Source organism: Cavia porcellus, unplaced genomic scaffold (assembly GCF_034190915.1).
Source record: "Cavia porcellus strain 051 isolate PalLab524CR breed Dunkin Hartley unplaced genomic scaffold, mCavPor4.1 scaffold_16, whole genome shotgun sequence".
Lineage (NCBI taxonomy): Eukaryota > Metazoa > Chordata > Mammalia > Rodentia > Caviidae > Cavia > Cavia porcellus.
This window is the reverse complement of record NW_026947499.1, coordinates 42,500,815-42,526,523: the sequence shown is the minus strand read 5'-3', so window position 1 is coordinate 42,526,523 and position 25,709 is coordinate 42,500,815. Positions and strand designations below refer to the sequence as shown.

The following is a 25,709-nucleotide window of genomic DNA, read 5'->3' as shown; positions in this document are numbered from 1 at the left end:
CTCAAGGAACTCCTGTCTCTCTGCATAGCTACACACCAGGCAAAACACAGAGACAAGCTGTGGTAAAAGAAGGCTTGAGGCTCAAGGGTGAGCTATCTTAGGGAAGAAGATGAAAGGAAGAGACAGGAAACCCAAAGGTTGAAGTCCAAAAACATAACCATCCTCCAAACCACCTGAAGCTCCATGCAGTCTACTGAGCTGCTGTGATCCATTATTAATAGGGAAAAAAAAGCATCAATTTTTCCTGCATTGCTCAGCTAGACTAAACCTTTAAAACAACTGCTCAGGCTACATGATTCTGCATGGCAGGTGCAATAAAGAATTTATTCTAGAGAAAAAGCTTTGTAGAAACAAAGAAACCTTCTTTACAAAGGAGACCAAACTCTATGCAAATAGAATACTATCCAGAGCTAGTCATCTAGTAATTAAATTTAAAGATGGAAATTAATCCCACTGTACTTACACTAAAGGTATTTTTTAAAGAGAAAGACCTACGAGCTCAGAAAATAAGTATGCTAATGAATTACTCCACACCAATTTAGTGGATATAACATTTGCTAAAGAAAAAGTATGTAGGATATTTTTAAAATCAAGATATCTTTATAAAATTTCAGTTGGTTATTAACACAGAGCTCAAATTTGTTTGAAAGTCAGCTATTTGGAGAATCATATCAAATATTTCCAGAGGTGTAAGCCAGAAACTTATTAATAAACAAACTGTGTTTGTCTGAAAGTGAAAGAAAATCTTTCTCTCTGTATTACAAGGCAAACAGCAAGAAAACCTGAGCAATACAAAGTAAAGGACTGAGTTTTGTTTTGTTTTCCATTGTATTTGCTGCCGCTATTCGGATTTTCTGGCCAGTGCCTGGTGGAAACCATCTAATAGCAGCCCCCAAACCTAGGAAACACTTTCAAACTCACATTAGAAAGACCGTTGATATCAATGCTACCTTTGTACTGAAAATTGCTCAAAGGCTGCCACTTCTTACTTTTAGCACGAGTGGAACACACTTTGCCCCCTTGGAGGACATGGCAGTACAAACATTTATAAATAGCATTTATTCAATCTGATCAATAAACAGCATTTCTTGCTAAAGTCCTTTCTGCTGAATGCAATTCCAGACCTTTCCCACAATCCCTGCAGTTACTGATGCCGTGGGCAATTATCTCAGTCTTCCAGGTGGAAGGAGTATATAAAGGAGTCTAACCTTCTCATCATCCCTGCAGGCAAGCTTTTGGGGCCATGGCACTCCTCAGACAAGGTGCCCTGAAAGAGCCCCTGAAAGCCCTCCTACAGCCAGCCAGTTACTGTGGGGCCACACCTGCTTTGACAACTTTCTAAGGCAAAACTATTTTACACTGGTCCTCAGAGCTGGAGAGCTTGATGGATAACATATTTGTGCATGACAGAGGCCCCAGAGATGTCCTACAGAAAGTTCCAGGTATGGCTGTAGGTTCAGTCTCTGTCCATCATCTCAGTCATACAGGTGGCCATCATGTGGGTAAGACCTCGACCAGGCTGGACCTATTCCTTCACAATGAGGGGAACTGTCTCAACTGATTCTGGCATTTTCAAAGAACTTGACTCCACTCTTACTGGGAAACAAAAAATTTATGCAAATTGGTCAGAAATCACTAAGAATAGATGTTATCAAATGAGATGTTTCTCCGTAACTTTGCATCTCATCCATAAAATGGGAATGAGGTTTTCACCTCAAAGAGTTGTTTCCAGAGATGAATGGGCTATTTTACATAACACACATAAATCAGTAAGAGGCAGCTGTACCTTATAATTACTATTAATTTTTAGTTACAGTGTAATCATTCCTCTGTATCAGTGTTCCCCATAGCCCAACATTCTCAATTTTTTACAGTTTTCATTGTTTATTTAGTATTTTTCTTAAGGCTTCCTCGTTTCCTTTCTGCTTTAGGGGTAAGTAGGAACATAGAATTGTGTCATACTAGGAAAATGTAAAAATAAATACAATGAACACAAAACAATGCAAGCTGAACCCTGCTGCTGGTCAAGAGCGATGATTCTCAGCCTGCCTGAGTTTCTTTCCTAAAAGAAAAGATCAGAAGGCATGAAGCTGAGTCTTCACCTCCAGGTAACTAGAGACAAGGAAACTGCTCTCCCTGCAGGTGTGTGCAGGACTAGAGGCCACCTTGCTGCCCCCTGATGATGCCCATTGATGAGGCTCTCAGTGGCGCTGCCTCACAGAACCTTTGCGCTGCCGTCAGTGGGACAGTTCGATCATCCAGCATGGCCACCACTAGCCCATGCAGCTATTAAGCACCTGAAATGTGGCTAGAATGACCAAAGAACTGAATCTTCACCTTACTCAATTTTAATTAATTGAAATTTAAATATCTGTGTAAGGCTAGTGGTAGTGGTGCTAGACAGAAGAGCTCTCCTGAGAAAGCTCCAAGTCTGGGCTCTTCAAAAAAACTTCTGTTCTTTTTTTTGGAGTTAGGCCCTTGGCTTCTCTCCAAAGAGGTTTTCTGAAATTGAACAATGATTTGACAAGGAGATGTAAATAGACTATCTACTGTGGACATCCTTTATTATTGCTGAAGCTAAAATTCTATGTGGAGATGTCTTTTAGAGCTACCTTTGAGGAATTAACATTTTTTTCTTGTCATCAACAATGGAATTTTTCAAAAATAATCACATTTCTATTTTCATATCAGCTGCAAGGAAGCCCTTAGGAAGTTCACAAGTCAATGAAAACCACATTTTACTGCACGACAAATACGTTTTCCAAGTTCTCTTTTCAAATTCTTGGTTTACATTTTATGACTGGTTTCTTTTAACATTTTTCCATACATTTCTCTAAAAGTTATCTCAAATCTTGTAGAATTTAATAGTATGGATTTTTAAAAATCCTTTAAAAGATGTCCAATGGTATCAGTATTTAAATGAGTCACCTTCTATACATCATCAGTTATATAACAAAACATTGCAACAAAACCTTCCTAAAATGCTTCTAAATACAAGACTCAGATTCTGGTCTTAAGAAAACAAGAAGAAACACTTAGTTGGGCATGATGGCCCACAACTGTAATCCCAGCATAACACGTTCAAGGCCAGCCTGGGGTACAAAGTAAATTCAAGCCCAACCAACTGCATAGCAAAACCTTGTCACAAAAACACAAAAAAAGAAACACTGTTAGCTAAAAAGAGATTAACAATGCATGTAAGCAGTTGTGACTTTGCACTCTCCAGCACAGGGAAAGACTCAGAAGGCCTGTGACAAGAGCAGAAATTGCTGCAGGTCACGGAGCTGATGACATCTAAGTCACATCTTGGATGCACTGGAAGGGTATACCTGGGAAAGCTCTGGAAGTAGTGTAGGGTAAGGAGACAGTGGCTTTAGCGCCACTATGACCCCCATGGAAACATCTCCCGGACAACAGCATATTTGCTGTGTCCATCTCACTGCAGAGGTGACTTTCAGAAACTAAGTTGCCAAATTGCTTCAGGAGGTGAAGGAAAAGGTCAGTACTAAAAAGTCAAGGAAATCTGTTCAGGGTTACCACATTTTAATTTTGCTCTAAAGTAAAGTTGCCTGCTTCCCTTTTGTCATCTTTCAGGCAGCCTCTCTGCTTTCCGATGACCACAAAACAGAATCTGAAGGGCACTCAATGAGAGGTTTTTATTTCTGTTGGTTTGTTTGTTTGTTTGTTTGAACTGCATACCAAAACCCTCTCTAACTATTAGCTAAAACACTATTAGCTAAAAAGAAAAAACAATGCATGCAAACAGTTATATCTAGGGATCTGGTATATCTGATTCTCTTTTAAAACCACAATTGAAAGTATCATGAACACTCAGGTTCTGTTAACACTTATTAAAGTGCTATGATTGCCCATCTGAATATATCAAGTAAATTAAATGACTGTCTTACATCAGACTCTAACTCATCTGTCCGTAAGATCTTAAGTAAAATACAGTCATCATCATGCTTATAACTAAGACCCAAATAAGGTGATCATCTGGGAAGGTTAGAAAGAATGAATGTCTACCATGTGCTACACATGTCTAATTCCACTGCTGTTGTGTAAGATAAATATTACAAGATTTTGTTTGTTTTTTGTTTTTGCCTTTTGAGGCAGGATTTCAATGTCTTGCAGGCTAGCCTTGAAAACACAGTGACTTTCCTGCCTCAGCCTCTCTAGTGCAAGATATATATTATAATTTTATAAGGTATGTATTATTTCCATTTCACAGATAATGGAACTAGATTTACCTAAGGTCACAAAATTGAAACAAAGGCTCCTATTTGCTGTATCAGAGTTTTTTTCACTACTCCATTCCCTAGGAAGAATGTCTTCAAGCTGAGAATTCTACAGTGGGTCACCCTCAACTAAGAAAACTGGCAAGAAAACCTAGGCTTTTCACAGAGTTCCTGTAGGTCAAAACTAAATTTAATGAAACCTATTCTGATTCAAAGGACACTGGAAATAGGAAGCAGCTCAGAGTTCATGCTGAAATGAGCAATTCCAGAACAAAAAGAAACATGAGATTGGCAATCAGAATGCATGGTAAAAAGAGAATGATCAGCAAAGAAGTAGGCAGGGCTCAAAGAATCAGAAAATGAGAGAAGAAAAACTGGGGTCCTTGTTCCAAAATCACCTCCAAAGAAGACAAAGGTTACATTGACCTAGACACACAAGTCCCAACTAGGGGTGTCCATCTCTACAAGGAAGCTGAAGAAAACCTGTAGTCTTAAATTGTCAAGTATATCTGCTATTTAATTATCAAGTATATCCCTTCTTTTGAAAGAGTGTCCTTAACTATCATCTAGGACATTCCCTCTTGTAACGCAGACATATGATCAGGTGAAGTCAGCACCAATCCCAGTACCAATGATGGTCACATGAACCAAGTGGGCTAGTCACAGACACCTATCACTCAACCTCAAGGTGCAAGAATGCGTTCATAATCCAATACAGACTTGTGAGGTGTGGCCCAATACATCACTAAAACCATCTAGCTAGGCTGAGAGGCTAGCACAGGTGGGAATCACGTGTTAACTTACAAACAGTCCACCAAGGATGCTCAGTACAGAAAGAAGAGAGAGCAGCAGGCTCTTGACCACAGGGTGGGCAGTCTTGAGTCCCCTAGACTCTTAATTGCAACACAAGCTGACAAATCTCCATTTCCACTCAAGCAATCTGTAATATAGCCATACCAAGAGAGCCAGCTGGCGCAAGGCAATTTCAATCATCCCCCTTTTCCTCCTGTTAGACTGAAGGCCACACATACCTTCCATGAGTAAGACAGGCAGGTAAAATGCTAGTGTTTGGAAGGCCACAGCCTCCCACAGAGGTACAGTGCTCCACCAAAAAGGGTAAAGCACCATAACCTAACAAATGGGTGCCTGCCACCCAGCTGCAATGTCTACCTGAAAACCAAGTGCTTACCTGATAAACATGGAATGCATTTGCTGCTTTGCCACGGAGAAATACGGATGGGATCCAGACGTTGATCAGTGCCCGGTTTGATCTGACCAAAAGAAAACAATCAAAATTGGTCATTTTTACTTGCAAATAAAGCAAAACCAAAAAAAAAAAAAACAAAAAAAAAAAAACACAGGGCAGGAAAGAATTTTCTCCTCTAAGAAGGATTCTGCATGAGTCATTTATATAATCTATACTGCACTTAATTTAATAGTAAGCTAAAGGGAAATTTTAAATCTTAACATTCAGTCCGTCCAAAATTTTGAAGGGATTCAATTTAAAATATGTATTATTTAAACATGCAGTGTATACTCTGGAATGAGAAAGAACTGCCTTTCAGGTTTTACCTAGAGAGCACCTTGGCCTGTAATACAAGTGAAGCTTAGCTTCCACTTCTGATGAAGGAATAATAATGGGAGCTATGAGAGACCATGCACACTAATGCCCACAGTTTCTGGCACACCCCAGGAAGCCACATTGCCTCTTCATTGCACTAAATTCAGACCAGACCCCACTCTCAAGGCAACTCCAAAGCAAAGCTCAGAAGACCAAAGCCCAGGACTATGAGAGTGACAGGTCTTTGGGGTTTGGGAAGGGAAGAACAATGGGAAATAAAAAGTTGGAAAACCAGGACAACAGCTACAAATACCCCTCTTTGAACTTTTCTAAAAATACTATGTAGGTGGATCTAGTAAAGTAAGATTTATATTAAAATACAAGCACTGGAGATGTAGTTCCATGATACATCACTTGTCTAGCATCTGTTGTGTCTAACTGGTTTCCACTGTTGTTCAGGTCTTATTCTTCACAGATTTTCTACCTAGTTCTATTATTAAAAGTTGAGGATTAAAGTCTACAACTATTATTCAATTATTTCCACCTTTATTTCTGCCAATTATATGTTTTAAGGATCTAATAAGTACATATATAAAAATCTGTTACACAGAAATTAATTAACATTGTTTTAAGTGTCATCTAGGGATACCAGATCTAAGGAAAGTAAATGCCAAACTGTCATGCTGTCAAACCAGGCTTCCCCAGGAAGCAAGGCTTGCACCAGGCTCTGAGGACAGCCAGCTGAACTGAGTGGCATCTGAGCTAGGAGAGTACCTTAGGCAAAGAAATCAGTATCTGGGAAGAGTACAATGTCTAGTTCAGGATGACCTGAGTGTGAATCCCAGCTGAAATCTACCATCTGTGAGACAAACTCTACCATGAAGGCTGTGGTGGAGATTGAAAAAATTAGAATAGGATCTAACATGGAGGAAATGTTGGGTGTGTAGGTTAGGTGAGCAAGAACAATGTGGGGTAGCTGGTGTGCAGGGAGGCAAGAGGGAAGGGCTGCACATGGAGTCCAAGATCCATGAGGGCCTTCACTGTGAGATCTACGATGGAACTTGATCTCTGTTTTAAGAGAGAGCAATGATGCTTCTAGCTCTAGCACAGATGAGCAAGTTAGTTATAAGCTGCAGACCTCTGGAGAGAAAGGAAGTGATCTAGGCCAAGCAAAGGCTGCTACAGCACAGGGACTGTAGCATGGCAGTGTTTAGCCTTCTCTTCCACCAAGGACCTAGCAAGACATTGGCCTGTACCAAGTACCTGGGAATTTTAGCTCAATAATGAGTCTCTCTTGCTTCACAAGTTGAGTCATCTGGGTAATTACCCTTCATGGCCCCTATCTCACTTCCCACTTCCCCACCAGTGTTCTCCACAGCCTCTAGATGCTACAGTCCTCATGTCCACAGGTCCCTTGGAGGCAAACTTACCTGTCATGTGTATCCTTTGCCTCTTAGCCACCTCCTCAACCTCCCACCTAAAAGTCATCCTGACTCCACAGCAGCACTCCCAACATGGATAGGCCTCTTGACGTCTCTGTATTTTTCATGATTTCACTCACATTGGCACCACAGCTCTGCAAGGTTGGTATCAGGACCTTACCATTACAAATGAGGAAATTAGGCTCCAGAGAAACTAAGTGGTATGTCCAGTGTCACGCTGGCATGAGTCCCAGTGACTGAGAATTCAAAGCAGGTCAATTTGGCTCTGAGAAAACTTCTTTCTAATGTCCTGTCCTGTTTTCCCTCTCCAGAAGGAGCTGTTCTTAGATGATTCTTTTTCATCAAGAAGCTGGATTTTTTTGTATGTGTGTGTTCTGTTCTGTTCTGTTCTGTTCTGTTCTGTTTTTGGAGACAATGTCTCCCTAGATTGCCCAGGCTGGTCTCAGATTCCAGGCTTCAAGGGACGGGAGGCCTACCCTTCTTTTAATCACCACAAATGAATGAGTGAGGAAGGAGGTTCTCTGCCTGGCCCTTCATCCATAACTCACTCAACATTTGCAGCCTAGAAGGACTACTCCAAAAGTCAAGGCAACCTAATTAGAAATTGTTTGAAGACCAACAGTCTCCTCAGGGCTCATCAGCAGAGGCACTGAAAATAGTCAAAACCAATCAAACTCAGAGCAATGCACTGACTACTGGTGTTTCCTCTAACCCTAAGGTTGTGACTTCCAATACTGATACGAGCTAAACAGACAGTATGACTGGGTAAAGTGGGCCAGAGTGAAGTTAGAGGAGACAGTGAAGACTGTGGCAAACTATAGAGCACAGGTCCTGTGTGAAAGGTAGCTGCCCCTTAACTAACCATGGCCTTACAGGGAAATTTTTAGAACTTAAAATTTTATGCAATATCTTCCAAATTTTAAATGCCAGTCAAAGCCAAAAGGCTTTTACATATCCAAGGGGAATATAAAACAGGTTCAGTAGGCTTAGGATCTTGGAGAATAACTCCCTACTTCTTTTTTTTAAATTGGTACCGGGGATCAAACTCACGACTGCCTGCTTGCAAGGCAGGTGCTTATGCCGCTGACCTAAATCCCCAGCCCCCACTCCCTACTTCTATAACAATAAAATCAACTTTGTACAGACTTCATGGTAATTTCTTTTTTTCTCATGGGGACTTCTGGGAGGCCAACAGCAGAGTCCTACTTCCAAAAGACCCTCAACTCATACACTATGGACTTACATTTCAAAATCTGACAAACTCTGGTCTTCCGATGTTTGACTCAAATCTCCAGGTACCTACCATCAGAAGAGGGGAAGGAAGAGAGAAAGCAAATAATGGTTACCATGGTTTGCATAATCATCGAAGATTTCAGCCTCTCAATGATCCCTGAATATTTCCCATTCAGAATGAGGTGAAAAAACAGTTACTAGAAAACAATAAGAAATTTCGTGGAGGGATGCTTAGCAACAATGCTGCAGAAATAAAAATATGCCACCATGAGTGAACTCAATTATCTTTAGAGAAAAGGACTGTTAATCCTATTGAGATAATCACAGGCATGTAAAAGCATCTAATTTTGAATCTGTAAAGAACTAATTAGAATCCAAGATGCAAGATATCAGACATACAATAAAAACATACATTTTCACCAGGATGAGCATCATGCACAGACAAGCACATTACACAAACACCAAGGCCATCATCCACCCCTAAATGGCTCACTCACCTCCGTAACATATGAGTAAATTAAGCCAAATGTGGCTTCTCCTGACTCAGAAGGGACACAGGAAAACATGACTAGGTGACAAAAACGGTACTGTATGATATGATGGTTGGCCACAAGTGCTACTTGGGGATGCTGATCCATTCTGTGGAAGTGAGTGTGAGGGCCAACAGGCAGCCAACAGGATGCATGACCTGAAATACGCAGCTACCTTCCCAGCCCCAGCCCCATAAGGCAATTAATTCTCAGGACTGATTCAGGATTTGCAATTATTATGCAAAGAAGATTACAAAATGTTCACTTCTGGTAGATGTTCAATAATCGATAAATTATTCTACTATTAGGGAATGAACACCCTTTTCTGAGGTGATTTAAACTAAATCGGTTAGCATTTTAAGAATGTGGATCAAAACTAACAACCAAGTAGAGCAAAGAAGGGTGTAGGGAAGTGAGGGAAAAAAGAAGAATATTAATTTCACATTTTGTTACTATCAGGACTTTGAGATTATTTACAATTTTTGTCAGTGTTTTATCTCCCAGTTTAAAGGTAAGGAAACTAGCGTTTAGGAGGATAATATGTACATAACTTGCCCAAAACTACACAAATAGGAAATTAATATGAATGTAGGTTCATTCAACTTCAAATTGGTCTGTTATAAACTTCTCAATAAAAAGACAAAAAGCAAGCAAAAAAGATGAAATGTAGTAAATTTAAAAGAAAATCTGTCTGTAGACACTTTAGAAACAGGGTTCTGGCTTCGGAAGTAGGAAAACACAGCGGTAATGGAACCATCCCATGAGTTTATGCAGCTCAGTCTCACCTCTGCCTGACTGGAGAGACTGACCAAATCTCACACCAAATCACAGTTTAGAGAAACTGTGGGTATACAATGAGCATATAGCTATAAATGAGTATACAATGACTATAATAGTAACACAGGGTTGTCATAAAGATAAAATGAGTTACTGTCTGTAGGGGACACAGAGCAATGTCTGGCAATACAAAAAACCTCAGTAACTGTGTACTCTGATAACTTGACAATTACTAAGAATTGAAAGCAATGCATTCTAATATCTTTGATAACAGGCACAGGACCTGTATGGCCGGACTGCGGGGTGCCTTTTACCCTGTTCACAGCAGCCGGAGAGAGTAACCCAGGTTGAGACCTCTACAGATGTTTACAGTCAAGTAATTCAACTGGGCTCTGGGAAGCAGACTTTTCCTATGAAGGTGCTATTGAGAGATTCTTTCACACCCAAGGAGGAGAAGCCCACCTTGATGTTAGATAAACTTGAATTTCCTAGGACCTCACACATCACTAGTTCAAGGACTTGCTGGAATGGATGTCATCCAGCTGCTATTGACCATCACTTTCCTATGAGCAGCTGGAAAGAGATGGCATATTAGGAAGCCATTAAAACGCATGTTCCAACATCCCTAAAAACATTCATATCTTTTGATCTAAAAACCCGCTATCGATATTGATCAAGAAGAAACAATTAAAAGTGCCAATCAAAATTTGTATCAAAGATTCTCTCTAGTTCTACTGCTTAGAGAACTAAAAAAGTTTATACTCTAAAGCTCTATCTACAGAAGAATGGGTCAAGAAATTATAGCACTGAGAGGGTGAAGTAACAAATTTTTAAAATGTATTTTATGTACATGTATCGACATGTACACATTCCTGAGACTAGAGAACCACAAGTTAAATTCTAAAAAATCAGTACTAAATAGTAACAATGATTACCACTGATAAATGATCAGGAGTGAGATTAGAGGAAAAGAGATTCATTTTTCACTTGTTATCTTTTTGTAAGATAAGAAAGAGATACCCTCTCCATTTCTTTTAAAAATTGTAAAAATTGTAAACATGCTCTTGAAGAACAATGTAACTTTCTCTGTGCTTTTTTGAAAAGATCAGTAAGATAGACCATAAGTGAAACAAAGGCAGAATGCACACACAGATCTAATATATAACCTAGAATCCAGATATCTGTTAGTTTTTGCATCAAAAAGCTGTAAAAGTAAAATTCAAGACACTGATAAAAACTGTGGCCAGTGTGTTCTGGGCAAGAGTGGGACCTGGGCCACTTGGTACAGTGTGGAAATGAGGCTATTTTTATATACTTTTTTTAAATGACACTTGTTTTGAAATAATGCACTACCAATTAAAAACTTCAATAAATATACAATGGAGCCCCCAAATAGTGTTTTTGATAAATGTTTAATGGCATAGATCACAGCCCTGCTCTCTGTTTAATAAAAAGCAGCAAGAGCCTTAATCATAATTCACAATGTTTGCACGTGAATATCGTTAGAATGAATGAAATACAACCAGAAGATGATAGTGAGCCACATTTAGAACAAAAGTCATATGAGTCTGCATTAAGTATTTAGAACTTTCTGGTACTTTCTTCAATAAAGACAAAGACAGATGTGTAATTTGTATCAACACAAGTATGTAGCATCATATTACTAGGTAAAGTAAAATTTTTTCTATATCTCCTTCCCAACTCATGATGCAGAAAGCCAGATGGGAGAGACTCTGCCTTCAAACTCATTGATATATCAGGGATGGAAAACAAAGAAGCTAGGGCTCTGACACCACGCAAACTTCCACGCAACCCCTTCTCTCCTCTGGCTGGGACTCCAACTCCTGAGCGGGATCCAGAGTAGTTCTCCGTCACTCCTCTCCTCTAAGTCTCCCCTTAGCACCTGAAGCTAGACAAAGTTCTTCTATGTGAAGCCCAGGTATTAGACTTGAGGAAGGACTCAGGCTGTCAGACTCACAGGCTGTCACGATGCAGAGTTTCACCTCCTTTTAGTGAAGTCTTTATTTCCTACAGGAAGTAAACAGAGCTTGTCCTTAGAGACCTCATCCATAAGTGCCTCTGAGCGTATGTACCCCATAGGAAGCAACAAAGGCAGCAAAAGGAAGAGAGTGAAATACAACGTGTTGTTTGAAGGACAGGCATTACTTCAAAATCATAAGGAACAAAGAGCTTCATCAAAATGAATCAAATCGTGCTACCAGATGTTTTTCTGACAGATAAGTTTCCTCTCAGGAATGCTGGTGTTCCAGAAGGTTTTGGACAGTGAATGTAACTGCCTGGAAGTTGTTAAGTCCTGCTGGCTTAGAGACTTTTCTTTAAATTCTGTAGCATTTTTTAGATCAGCAAACCAGGAGATACTTATCTGGGTGCCAGAAGGCTGCTTAGAAGAATAGTACATGACCTTCTAAGGCTGTAACAGCACATCTGGTAACTAGACCAGGCTGTACCGCAACTGTAGGATGACAACAGAAGGGTTTGTTTACTAAATATCTTAGAGTTTGGTCTTTTCCTGCTATCTTCCCAGAGTACTACTGGATATCCTTGGAATTCATAGCAAATACCAAGAACACTGATTCTACTTCATACCCTAACAATACAAAAGTATGGACAGAGATTATCTGGAAAGAAAAATCAACCTACTCTTGATACTAACTACAAACATCCCCTCTGACATTCTGAAGCCTGGGGAATCTTGGAGAACTCAGCTCACTACCACCCCATCACCCTGCCATGGGGAACATAATGAAGTGACTAGCTACATATTATCTCCATTCACTTTTCACAAAGAAAGTGGCTCCCCATCTGCCCGTGATCTGGACAGCCACAGGGTAACAAGGGAAGCAAAGGCCATTACTGGAGAAACAGGGCAGCCAAAATTCCTAAGTCCTTCTGGAGGAAGACCCACAATGCTGTGTGCATAGGTGTGGAGTGTCAGATGAGACCACTCCCTAATTGAATGCATCAGCAGTAAAGCTTCTGCAGTCTCTCCTGACTCAGGAATCTCCAGAAGTTGGGAAGACAGACAGTCCCTCTCTCAGGGTAAACAAGCTCTTACTAAATGCCAACATCAATATGGAACTCTGACACTAGTTCGTCCCTTTCATTCTGTCAAGTTCTCAAGCTCAGGAAGATACTAAAAGTTTTGCCAAAAGAACAAACAGTTCACTGGGTGCTGAAGAAATGTTTATTTAAGTTATAAGAGGATAGAGAGACACAGAGACACAGAAAAAGAGAGAGGAGAGGAGAAGGAGCAGAAAAGGAAGATGAAAAGACGAACAAGAGGAGGCAGGAGAAGAAACAGAAGGAATAGACAGGGAAGTAAAAGGATGAGATAGAGGGAGGCAGGGAGGTAAGTAAAGAAATGGTCTATCAGCCAGCTTGTTAAGTCATGAGAAAAAGCACATCTCCTTCCATAGGTAGAAATCAGGCAGGGGCAGTAAAGGTGGACAGGGACCTTCTCTCCTTGGAGATGCCCTCACCTATAATTCTAAATGTTGTATAAACATGACACTTCAACTAGGAACCATTAAAGACTTCCTGTTTTATAAGGCACTTTCACGTAACATCTTTCCCACAGCCTTCTCCCAAAGCCATGGGTACTCCATGACAGTAGGGAGGACAAAAGGCTCAATGTGAACAAGCAGACGGGAGCTCAGCAAATGCTCCAGGTGCAGACAGAACACATGGGATATTCTAGTCAGTAATCACCTCAGCTCATAAAAGACAGCCAGCACCAGGCAGACAAATGAGAGTGCCATCTTGATGGCAGCTCTAAGGAGACCCAGACCACCACAGCCCAGGCCCATACTACATGAAAGAGAACCACTCACCCAAGCCCAGCCAAGCTACAAAATCATTTGAAATAAGAAAGCAGTCATTGTTTTTAAGCCATTAAATTTTGCAGTGGTTTGACATACAGTAATAGATAACCTACAAAAGCTGCCCAAGGCCATTGGGCTAATAACAAATGTGGGATTAAACATACATGTCCTGCTCCAGAGTGGCACTTTTATGACTAAGCTATGCTGCCTCCACTGCAGTGTTCCTATTCTATGCACAGAAGCCCAGAAAATGATGGAACCCAAACTCATTTTCAAGAACCTCAGCTGATGAAGAACCTCTGATAGGGCAGAATACCTCTGAGAGGGCTCACCACTCCTAAGCAGATACACACAGTAAACAACTGGCCTGAGACCCTTTTCTTGGTCACTGCAGGATGACTTTTGGTAGATTTCAGGCCTGAAGGCCAAACTCACACCTGGCTTAGTTTAGGATGGCTAGATCTCTCCCAGGTCCTCTTCTATCTCTGGGCACAGTAAGCCTCCAGACTGAGCCAAATACATCAGGACTCAGGGATAGATAAGACATTTTGAGTTCCAATCCTGGCTCCTCTGATAGAAAAGTCACTAAGCATTAACAAACCTTGGTCTCTTTCTCCCCTACTCCTCACCATGCCAACCAGTCTGTTTATGCTCTTAGAAAACATGAACAAGGCAGGATGGAGGAAATAACCAATAGATGTTCAACACTTACTATATGCCAAAGACCTTATAGTTTCACACTGAACCTGCAAGTAAACTGAAAAGCAAATATTTAAAGCAAGTTACTGTTCACTCCTCCTGCTCTCTCCCATCTCCTCGACCTCTCTTCATTATTCAATATTCAGCTAAAATATGAACTCCTAACGAGCACCTTCCCTGACCACCAGAAGTAAACAGATTGTCCACTGGCACCCTCTGCCATTCACAAAGCTCAGTTTGTAGTAACTACATATGGGTTATCTATAAATTGGCTGGTTCCCTCTCCATAACTCAGAAAGCTACTTCCACATCTCCATGCTCACCACATCTACACATTCATATAACACCCCAGAAACCTGCTGTAGCATCTGGCACACTGTACAGCCTATGACTGACTAAATGAATGAGGCACGATATAAGCCATATTTCTATACTGAAATGTTAATCAATTTTAAATTGCTTTGGAGCAAATTCAAAATACTAATGCATGGTAAGGAGAAGTCAGTCTGGAGACAAAAAGAATCAAAGAAAAAGGATCTCATTTTTCCTCTACTGATTCAAGGTTCTCAGAGTCACTACTCAAAAGAAAAGGCAAGAAGGAAGACACAGCAGAGGCAGCAGATCTTTCCTCCAGTCATGAAATGACACCCATAATTCATTGCCACAGTCATTTTCTCACTCATCCCTGTTTTCAAATACAATTCTTTTTTAAACAATTAGCTCCTACTTTTGCTGTTAAAAATAACAACTATTTTCCATTCCACCAATAGTCTTGCTTTTGTATCTCATTTTTAAATAAAGAACAGAGTATAAAATGGCACAACTCTGTCTTCCAGCTGAGGTGGCCAGCCAGTGATGGGCAGGCTCAGGTGATGATCTGTTCCTGAAAGCTGACATGCACTGTCTTCACCTCGGTAGGCAGACAGCCTGGGTCTAGACCACCTTCAGGGACCTATGCTTTTCTGTTATTCTCTTTGTTTGTTTATTTGTTTAAAAAACATAATTAGAGGCATGACAGTCACATGATTTTATAAACAGTCAAAGTCAAGGACTCTGTTGGGAGTAAATAATTGGCAAAGTAGAGGCTTATCTGGGTTTTGTTTATCTGTTTGGTTGGTTTTGGGGGTGTTTTGTTTGTTTTGTTTTGCTTTGCTTTGCTTTGTTTCTGTAGCACTGAGGATTGAACCCCGGACCTGTGTATGCAAGGCAAGCACTCTACCACTGAACCTCATGTATAGCCCTTTTTTTTTTTGCTACTTTGAGACAGGGTCTTGCTAAGTCACTAAGTTGCCCAACCTGGCCTCAAATGTGCAATCCTCCTGCCTCAGCTGGGATTACAGGTGCGCACCACCACACTCAGCTAAGAATCCTTGCACAGACTAACATATTTATGTGAGTTCATTTTTGATGTGTCTGTTTTTCCCAAAAGTTCATGAAGGTCTCAAGGACAATATTTCCAGAGACCAAGATGGTATCCGGCACATATGATAAGTCAGTGAATGTTCCCACTGGATGGGCAGATGAGCAGATGTTTATATGGATAGTTGGCAGGTGGATAAATGGATGTTTAGAAAAGAGGAAGGAAGACAATCATAAGAAAATTATCTAGTTTAATAAATGGAAATCTAGTTTCTTTCCAAGTAATTAAGACACTATATGTAAAATATATACATATATAATATAGATAATATATGTACAAAGATACAGACATTCACTGTAGCACCACAATACGGTAACAAAAGCCTAGAAACAAGATGGTTATATAAGATATGGCATAGTCAAGTCAGACTGTACAGCAAAGAGAACAACAGCACAGGGCACCTTTGCTGAGAGGAATGGCCTCTAAGATATAAGGTCAAAAGCCAAAAGTAAGACACAAAACAGCAAATTAGGTAAGCCACTATTTTCATGAAAAACTCAAGTGATGCAGTGTCCATGTGGCCAGACTGCACACACGTGTCTACGGGGATCAACCATTTCTAGACAACTACACAGAGACTGCCAATCATAGATATCTTGGAGGAAAGGATAGTGAGAGGAACAATCAGAAGGGAAAAAGACTTTTTTTTTGCTGTAAAATTACATCATTTATAAATTTTTAACCATGTACAAGTAGTTAACCTTTCAAATAATAATGTAAAAATTATGCAGTTTTAAACTAGAAGAAAAACTACCACGTCCTCAATGGAAAAAACAACAATGAGCAATTATCTCTGGAAAAGTATCCTGGGGATACCAGGAAAATGCACAAAGGAACATTATAGGAGGAAGTAAAGTTCTACAGGCATTCTGAAGCATATTAAAAGACATACATATTGCCTTCTGTCTTTGAGGCCAGCTTGGAAATACATGTGGGCACTGTATTTTGAAATTGCTTCAAAAAAAGATTAAATGCACAGTGCCTGCCTGAAGTGTGAGGTCATGAGTTCGATTCCTAGTACCCCCCCCCAAAAAAAGATTAAAGGATAGTTGTATAGTGGAATGGACAGATTGATGATAGATGGACAATGGATGGAGGGATGCACATATGGATGGATGGATGATGGAAGGATAGAGGGACAGATGATAAAGCAAGTATAGTAAAATGTCAATGGTATGGTAGAATCTAAGTGGTGAGTATAGGGGTATTCACTGAAAACTTCTTTAACATGAACTTTTTAAATTTTCAAATAAACTACTAAAAAATAAGTTTTGTTTAATCACACTACAGCAAGTGAACATTTCTACATTTCTATTCTCTCTTTTAAAAGATACTATAGCAGGGGCTGGGGATTTAGCTCAGCGGCATAAGCGCCTGCCTTGCAAGCAGGCAGTTGTGAGTTTGATCCCTGGTACCGAAAAAAGACAAAAAAAAAAAAGATTCTATAGCACAGTCACATAAAGAGGCTATCATAGAATGCAGCTTAGAGAGGTAAAAGTATATAAGTTGCCAGGTGGTTAAGATAAGACTCTTAGAGAAACTGTGGTATTTGTGGTATGTGTCAGCTTTTTAATCATGATAATTTACTGTTATTTATTTCTTTATGTTAAATAAGTACTGTCAAGACATTTTTCTCCATTTCACTTTTTCCCCATTAAATGGGGCAAGCGAAGCTGCCCTTGTGGGCTGTGGGGCAGCAGTAACTCTACTAATGCATGGACTGAGTGCAGGATACCTGACATGCTCTGCACTATGAATGAGGGTGCCTGGAAACCCAGCTGAGTGTTGGCACCTTAAGTGCTCAGCAGCCTTACCCCTGGGTGGGAAACTGTTCCTTTCCACAAATTCACACACTTGGCTGTTACGTGCACATTTATTTTAAAAATGTTTAAAAATGTGTCCTAAGGTCTGCATAGGAACCACACACTGTGCAAGGGCCAGGGAAATATAGTGAACAAAAAAAAAGAAGTCGTCGTAGGGATTGTGGAGCACATAATTCACCAGCAAAGTATTATACAATCAACAAACACAGCTGTGCTTGTGAAAATACAGGGATACAAAAGGTATCTGGGAGGGGCTTCAGGGAAGGTGGCTTAGGGGAAAAGTATGTTTTTGCTCTTTGTTGTCACAGGAAAAAGATTCTAGAGGGACTTAAGAAGGGCACGATGGCCCTAGCTCTCATTTCCAGCAGCCACTGTGGCTTCAGGGTAAAGAAAGGATTGGCAATAGGAAGGAAGTGAACAGTCAGGAGGCTGGTGCATAGGCTTCACACACACATACAAGTGTGCACATGAGACAGTGTTCCAATCCATCTGCCCTTCCCCCTTTTACCAACAGAAAGTTAAGGCTCACCTGTAAGAAAAGTAAGTGTACTGGGTAGGCATCAAACTCTATAATGGCATCTGATTCAGATAATATTTTCTGGTAGTAAGTAGCTTTCAAACTAACAGAAAGGCATGGAAGACTAAGTGCCAACCTCATCAAGATGGTTATCTCTCTAGAGAATAATGGAATCAAGAATGGTGGGCAAAGAGATTTTAACTTAATGTCTAGAAACTTACACTGATAATAGATTTGTATATTACTTGCACTACCAAAAAAAAAAAAAAAAAAAGCCTTTAAATAACTGCACGGCAAAGCTTTGTAGTTGTTTTGTGGATTCTTTCTACCATAGAGCTCATCCTGAGCAAAATAAAAAAGATTTGTGGAAATGGTGTACAATGCACAGTGTATGTAGGATTAGTACTGCAGTTAGGAAAAAGAATTTACTAATAGGTAAAGAACATAGAAAAAGAAAAATCCTATTACACAAAATAGCCACATGTCAGTCCAAGAGAAGATCCCATCACAGAAGATATAATTAAACAGGCAAGTAAAGTAAAACACAAAATGATACCAAAGCTTTCAGAAGACAGTGATTTTAAGTAAGATGAACTAAACAATATGATTGAAATATGAGTGGCCATTTTTCAAAGTACTAGTGTCCACAAAAAGGTCCCAAAAATAAATCAATCCAGGAAACTAACAATGATACTGAAAATATGGGCCACATAAGTGGTCAGTGTGAGGACATAACTCCACAAATAAAATACAATGCTGCGTCCAAACAGCAGCTACTCAAGACACCAAAAAATGCAACAAGAGGACATAAACATGAATCCACCAGCTGCTGGATGATACAAAAGACTAAGAGAAACTGGAATGAGTGAAAAATTAGAAGAAAACATGAATGGCATTAAAAAGCCTATTCCAAAAAACCAAGGCAGAATACTTCCCAACAATAGGGAAAGAAATATACATAAAGATAAAAGAGGCATGCAAGGCATGCAGCCAGGATCAGAAAAGAACTTCTCCACACTACAAAGTGCCAGATGTTCATTACAGGGACAAAATTCTAGCAGTTATTAGTAAAAGCACAAATTCCATGTAAATGTGAAGCCATTAGAATTCTACTAGACTTCTCAACACAAACTGTGAAGGTCAGGATGCTGCGAGAAAGTTTTCCAAGCCCTAAAAGATAGTAATTTTTAAGCCAAGTTATGCAACCTAAAAAAACCTTACTTTACAATTGATGAAATGGTATTTCTATAACAACCACCTTAAGAACAATTTTCAAGGATATTATATAAAGAAACAGTGAAGCCAAAAAGGATAATAAATAAAAAGAATGAATATAAAGAAATAACTGGGGCTGGGGATTTAGCTCAGTGGCATAAGCGCCTGCCTTGCAAGCAGGCAATCGTGAGTTCGATCCCCAGTACCAATAAAAAGGAAAAAGACAAAAAAAAGAAAAAAAAAAAAAAAAAAAAAAGAAAAAAGAAAAGAAAAGAATTAACTAAGGAAATCAGAAACAGGAACTCAATGTAATGATAGGAACAATTCCATACCATTCAGTAATAAATCTCAATTCCTCAATCAAAAGACAAAGATTGACAGAATGGATTGAGAAACAAAGCTCAAGCATATGTGGTATGTAAGAAGCACATTTACTTCAAAATAAAATTCACAGATTAAAAATCAAAGAATAGGGGCTGGGGATTTAGCTCAGTGGCATAAGCACCTGCCTTGCAAGCAGGCGGTCGTGAGTTTGATTCTCAGTAACGGAAAAAAGAAAAAAAAATAATATTCTATGCAAAGGAAACTAGAAGTGACCAGGAGTAGCTATCCTAATTTCAGATAAAACAAATTTCAAGCCAAAACTCATTAGAAGGCAAAGAAATTGGAAAGAAAACAGGAAGAGATGACAATTATAAACATTTATGCACCAAACACAAGTGTACCAACTGTCATAAAACAAATACTATTGGACATGAAAAATCAAATACACACAAATATAATACCCTCCTCCAAGATTCTTAGCATAATTACATCTTCAAAGACCGCCTTTCCCATGAGATCATAGTTAAGTTCTAAAGTAGACATATCCTATCAGAGGCCACCATTCAACCTGTCTTACTTACTTTCCTTGTTGCTGAGACAAAAATACCTAACAACCAGATTTAAAGGAAAAAACACTTAATAGGCATACAGTTTGTAGAGGTTTCAGTTCCTAGCTGGCTGCCTTCAAGGCAGGATGGTTTCCATGAGAGAAGCAGGATGGGAGCGGCAAAGGACAGTAAGAACAGAGTCATGTCAAATGGACCAGGGTACTACCACATCACAACCCTTGAGCTCAATATGAAGCTAAAGCTCACAGACTCTATATTTTCCAGTTACGTAAGGCCAAAAAAAACACAAAAATCTTTGCAGAGCTGAGGCCAGATTGGAATGGACTCTTTGTTTCTTTCATTGGAAGCATCATAACTGATGGCAGAAACTGTGGGTCCAAAGGTCCTGTGTAGCTCCCACATTTTATTTCAGCCTCTAAGTTTTCCTATCAAGGCCAAGACTAAAAAAGAAAACTCAAAGGAAATCCATCAATTCCTCCTTCCAAGGAGAGATTACAAACTCCTTGAGGACACAGATCATGTCAGTCTTATCTTTGATCCCTAGTTCAAAGTAAACTATCTACCAGCGCAGGTGGATTGTATCACAGTAAAATAAAGCTTTCATAACCCATGGGACCTCAATAAGCTTTGACATTCTAATCAGTGTTATTCCCACTATCCACCATCACCATCACTATGTACTTAGTGCTTACCAGGTGCAGACACTAAGAGCTTTCCATATCTCATCTAATTGAATCTAACTCCTTGGAAGGCAGGTCTCATCTGTAGAAGCCCACAGGGATAACTCATCAGAAACTCTGCTCTTTTCTCGCACAGGCTCTCCCACTCATCACAGATGCATCCACAGGACCTGCTCTCCCAACGAAGTAAGAAAGAGTGATATGTAATTGTTGGGTAGAAGCTCTAACAGATCATGTGTGCTCAGACAAGCTCTTTTGTCCCTCTATTAACAGCTTGGGTCTGGGCACAGGAATGATGGCAATATGGAGAAGAGCCCCTGGCAACCCATGAAGGACTTATAGCACGAGAGAGACAGAAACCAATGTTTTTTTGTTCTCTTTTAGGGATGGTATTTGTTACTATGTCATAATGCAGTCTACTTTGTGAAATGAACCACATTCTATTTTACAGATCTGAAAACTGAGACTAAGAGAAGTGCCCGGTCTGAAACCACAGTTACCAAAACAGAAAGGTTTGCATAGATCTTAAGGTCAGAGAAGTTACTGGCCACTGTTTCTAAGTTTCTTCTTCAAGCCAGCTGACAGGGGGTTCTCAGTGCAACTTGCCCACATATTCTTGGGGAACAGCTTCCGAGGAGCATGCAAGTCTCCACTAGCCAGCCCTTGCACTTCCACTTGAGCCTCTCTAAGCTCTGGTTTATTCTGACAGCTACTGATGAAGGCACAAGTTCTCTCTGTGACTGACAGACAATTTCAGACACAAATTAGAAACCATTTAGATTAAGACACCAGGAAAACCAGGGGTAGATGACATTATACTTGATATAATGGCTTCTTATAATTGACAACAAGCGAAAAATATAAACAGCAATGTGGCTATCTTGAGACAGGAAATTCACAATTCCTTGTTGTTTCATGAAGCTTACAACAGTATTAAGTTGTAGCCAAATTCACCAACTATTTTCTGAATGTTCTTAGCAAAGATGCTATGATGAGAAATGAGGATAAACATTCACTCATACAATAAAATACTTAATACCCTATTGAAGGTAGTGAGAACTCAGTCACATACAGAATAGACAAACTGGGAAACAGCAAATTCTTTGTCAAGTGATGCTAAGTGCTATGTAGGACAATAAAGCAGGCCAAGGAGTATTATTTCATTCAGGACTAAAGTGGTATTTTACCCCCTACTTGGGATTAGCTGGAGGCAACTGACTTAATTTAAACCTCAAACAACTCTCTTAGCTGGCCATTACTAGTTCCATTTAAAGATGAGGACATGAAGACCCTGAAAAAGCAGAGATCTTTTAGCTCCATCACTTACTAGTCATGAGGACTTAGAGATACTACCTGTGCCCTAGTTCTCGCCTTTCCATAATGGAGGCAGGAATATCCACCTCATGGTTGCTTGCTATTATACTTACAGCATTTGATGCAGGATTTGGCATACAATAAGTACTCAATAAAGGTTATCCGTTATTGGAGGTGGGAGTGTAAATGCCATTCTTCCCCTTTAAGGATCTCATTATCACATGGAAAAGTCAAAAAATAACTCCATGAGATTAGTGAAGGATATAACATTACAAGGAAACCATTACAAAAGCATGATCCAAGCACAGTATGAACCAGAGTACTACAGGGTTTCTCAAAGACTGAGTTAGACCTTGAAGGATAGGGAAGATCTGAAGAGTGGGAGGGAAGGTGAAGCCAACACATGTTCATGAATAGAGAAGATAAAGCCTCAAAACAATTTGGACAGTTATCTCACTTATGTTTTTAAAAAAGGTAAGTGTATTTTATGTGTATGTGTGCAGGCATGTGTGTCTGTACATGCATTAACTTGGAAGGATGCATAGCAAGTTTTTCGTAGGAGGCTTTCTGGGAGAGGGATAACATGTTTTATACTATATACAAGTTGTGTACTATTGGATTTCTCAATAGTGCCCTAATGAAAAAAGGTGAATGTCAAAAGTATATTTTTATATGTGTTATTTATAAATATTAAAGCATGTCTTTTGAAAGATAAAAGGTAGAAACGCAAAGTTCTGTGCATAGAAGAAACAGCGGGAACATGTACCAAGGGGCAGGATTCAGTAAGGAAAAAGAAATGAGGAGGAGAGAGTCAATGTCCTGCTTTAGGATCAGTCATAATTTTTACAACAAAGTTAATACAAATTTTTTAAATATCTCAATGTTTTTCTATATAAATGCATTTAAAAAATCTCAAAAATTTCTTTCACATTCAATTTAAGGTTCATCAAATCTATAGAAAAAAATGTAGAGTATGAATGTCTTTATTATGTTAAGGCCATAATATAACATTCCATTCTTAAGTATTATTTCATGTCTTTCGATAGTTTTATACCTTTTATAACTAGTGTCCCAAGTCCTTGGATACGGTGCAGATATTTAAAATAGCAGGAAACAAGAAGAAGAGGAAAGAGGCCACTCTTCCAGAAAAGAAATAAACATCTGCAAGAGTGGGTAGTGAGGGGTTTTCAACTTATCAAAAACTCTTGGCGACATCAGATCTCAAATGCCTACCTGGCCACATCAGTTATACCTCTAACCATCACCACTTGCTTTGGTGCGAACACATCTCTCAGTTTTTGAGTGTGTGGAAGAACATCATTCAAACTTTGATCACCAAAGTCATTTTCCTAAAAAACCAGAATGGCAGTTGTGCAGATCTTGTAGGCAAGAAGACTGCTGAACAGCCTAGAGTTCATGTACTATAGAGGGTGGGCAATACCAAGATGACACCTATGTCTCTGGAAGAGATTATTTAAAAAGAACAGGTCAGGGATTCCTCTATCAAGATGCATCTGTTCCCATCTGATCACATAACCTGTTTGTCCTCCAGAATAGAAAGTAATATATCTAGGCACAATACACTTGGATCCCACAGACCAGCCGCTTAGGGAAGTAAGTCCATGAAACACAGCAAAACAGCATCGACTTTCACTCAGAGACTATATGCATTCACTTCAAGGAGATAAGGAAGTCTTTTGAAACAAGCTGTCAGAGACCCCTGATGCTATTTAAATTGTTCACTTTCCAGCCCAAGTCTAAATTAATGAAGGTGTAGAAGTAAGTCAAGATGGGTTTCTATTTTTCAAGAAAGATTTTTTTTAATAATAGAATTTACTTCTACAAGATGCAGAAATTCACATGCAACAAGTTGGAAAAATATGGCTAATCAGAAGAGAACCTATTAACATGGAGAAAGAAATTTAGCAAGGAGTAAGTATAATATATTTAAATAACAGATATAGTTATTAGTTAAAGATAATATATTTAGTTAGATAACATAGTTATATTTAGTTACATAAATATAATATATTTAGTTAAAGGGTTCACACAAGCATAATCATGTGGTTATTATGTATCCTTGGTAATACTACAAGTGTTAATTCAGCAGAACAGGAAAAAATTAAATCAGGATTTAAATGGACATGTCTCAGTCTGGAAGACTCACAAGACATAACTGAGACAAAATGGACGAGGCAAGGACAGTTCACATTTTGAAAAAGACACAAATAAAGGGTGGAGCCACAGTCCTGAAGAGGAGGGTTTGGTCTAGACCAGGTACTAGAGGAGTCTGATTTGGTAGCTCCAGTCACAAGGCAGTCTTTTCCATGCTAATGATGTCATACTAAGACATTTACATGCTGACAGCACATGAGTCAGCAGTAAGCAACCTAGGATCTTGCAATTGTTACCATGGGAGAGAGGTTTCTATGGAAGACAAAGAGCAAATCTACAATGAATTTATTAAATAAATCCCAGCTGACCTTGTTTGTATTAAAATCGGTGTGCATCATGAGCCCAGGATTTTAGTAGGACTTGGATAGTAAAAAAAAGAGAATACAGGCTCATGAGTCCAAAGGACATCTTGGCTACTGCTGCCTGTCATTCCTACTGCTGGTTGGGTAATGAGCAGTATACTCAAACTGAGCAAGTACAAATCTGCACTGGGGAATAGAGGTTGGGTAAAATGCCAGGTAACAAGTGGCTTCATAAACCCAGTTCATCTCTTCAGAGTTAGTGGCAAAGAAAAGCTCAGAGTTAACTGTTTTGGTCTCTATGTTCATGCCAAACCATGATGCAATCAAACAAGAGAAATTTATATCACAGAAAATATATTCTGGATTTTGACTTTTTCAAAGACAAAGGCAGCATCCTCCATGTCTGCTGCATCTCTATAGCTTGCCTCACACTCTATATGAAACAGTCACACAAAACTTCAGTGAGTGATAAACAGCACACAGTGGGGCAAAAAATCCCTCCTTCCAATTGTAGCTGAAGTCATCTTGATTATTTTGTACCTTATCAGTGCTTCCTATTTGCACCAAGGTGAGAGAGCTCTGAAGGGAAACTTGCAAATAGGTACAAAACCCTGCTCTTAATGAAAAAGCACTTTCAATGTTCCATACCCATAAGATTTAGGTAGCAGGCTCTAACCATGCAAATCCTGTACCCTCGCCCCTCAAGAGAGCCTCATGGAAACCAACTACCCACGGTGATGAGCAAAACTCAGGGCCAAGAGTTTAACACTGGCCATTCAGAAAAGAAAGATTTGAGACTCACTGATTCTCACAAGTCCAGAAAGCATTTATTTGCATTAATATCAAAGATCATGTGATTACTTGGGGTATTTGCCCAGAGACAGAAAAACATGGTTGGGCCAAAGAGGGGCTTTTATCCCCTAGCACTGAGGAATTTAAACTGGGTTTTGCAAGCATATTTCCAGATGATTTTGTGTCAAGAACTAATATTTCTGAGTTAAGCCTCCAAGTGAGATATATTTTTAGTAGCCTCTATTAAATGGTACTT

The 25,709-nt window shown here is 39.5% G+C and overlaps 1 protein-coding gene across 6 annotated transcripts in view; it reads right to left on the bottom strand.

Annotated features, from left to right (window-relative positions):
* Snx29 (sorting nexin 29) overlaps positions 1 to 25,709 on the bottom strand; it is a 560,183-nt gene that overhangs the window by 159,862 nt on the left and 374,612 nt on the right. For all 6 annotated transcript variants that reach the window (XR_010039850.1, XM_063226557.1, XM_063226558.1 and 3 more), the window contains 2 exons: positions 8,485 to 8,540; positions 5,428 to 5,509 (listed from right to left, as the gene is read on the bottom strand). Coding sequence is in view for 5 of the 6 variants with exons in the window: in XM_063226557.1 (XP_063082627.1) it covers positions 5,428 to 5,509; positions 8,485 to 8,540 (138 nt within the window). In the remaining variant the exon portion in view is untranslated. The remainder of the gene's footprint in view (positions 1 to 5,427; positions 5,510 to 8,484; positions 8,541 to 25,709) is intronic.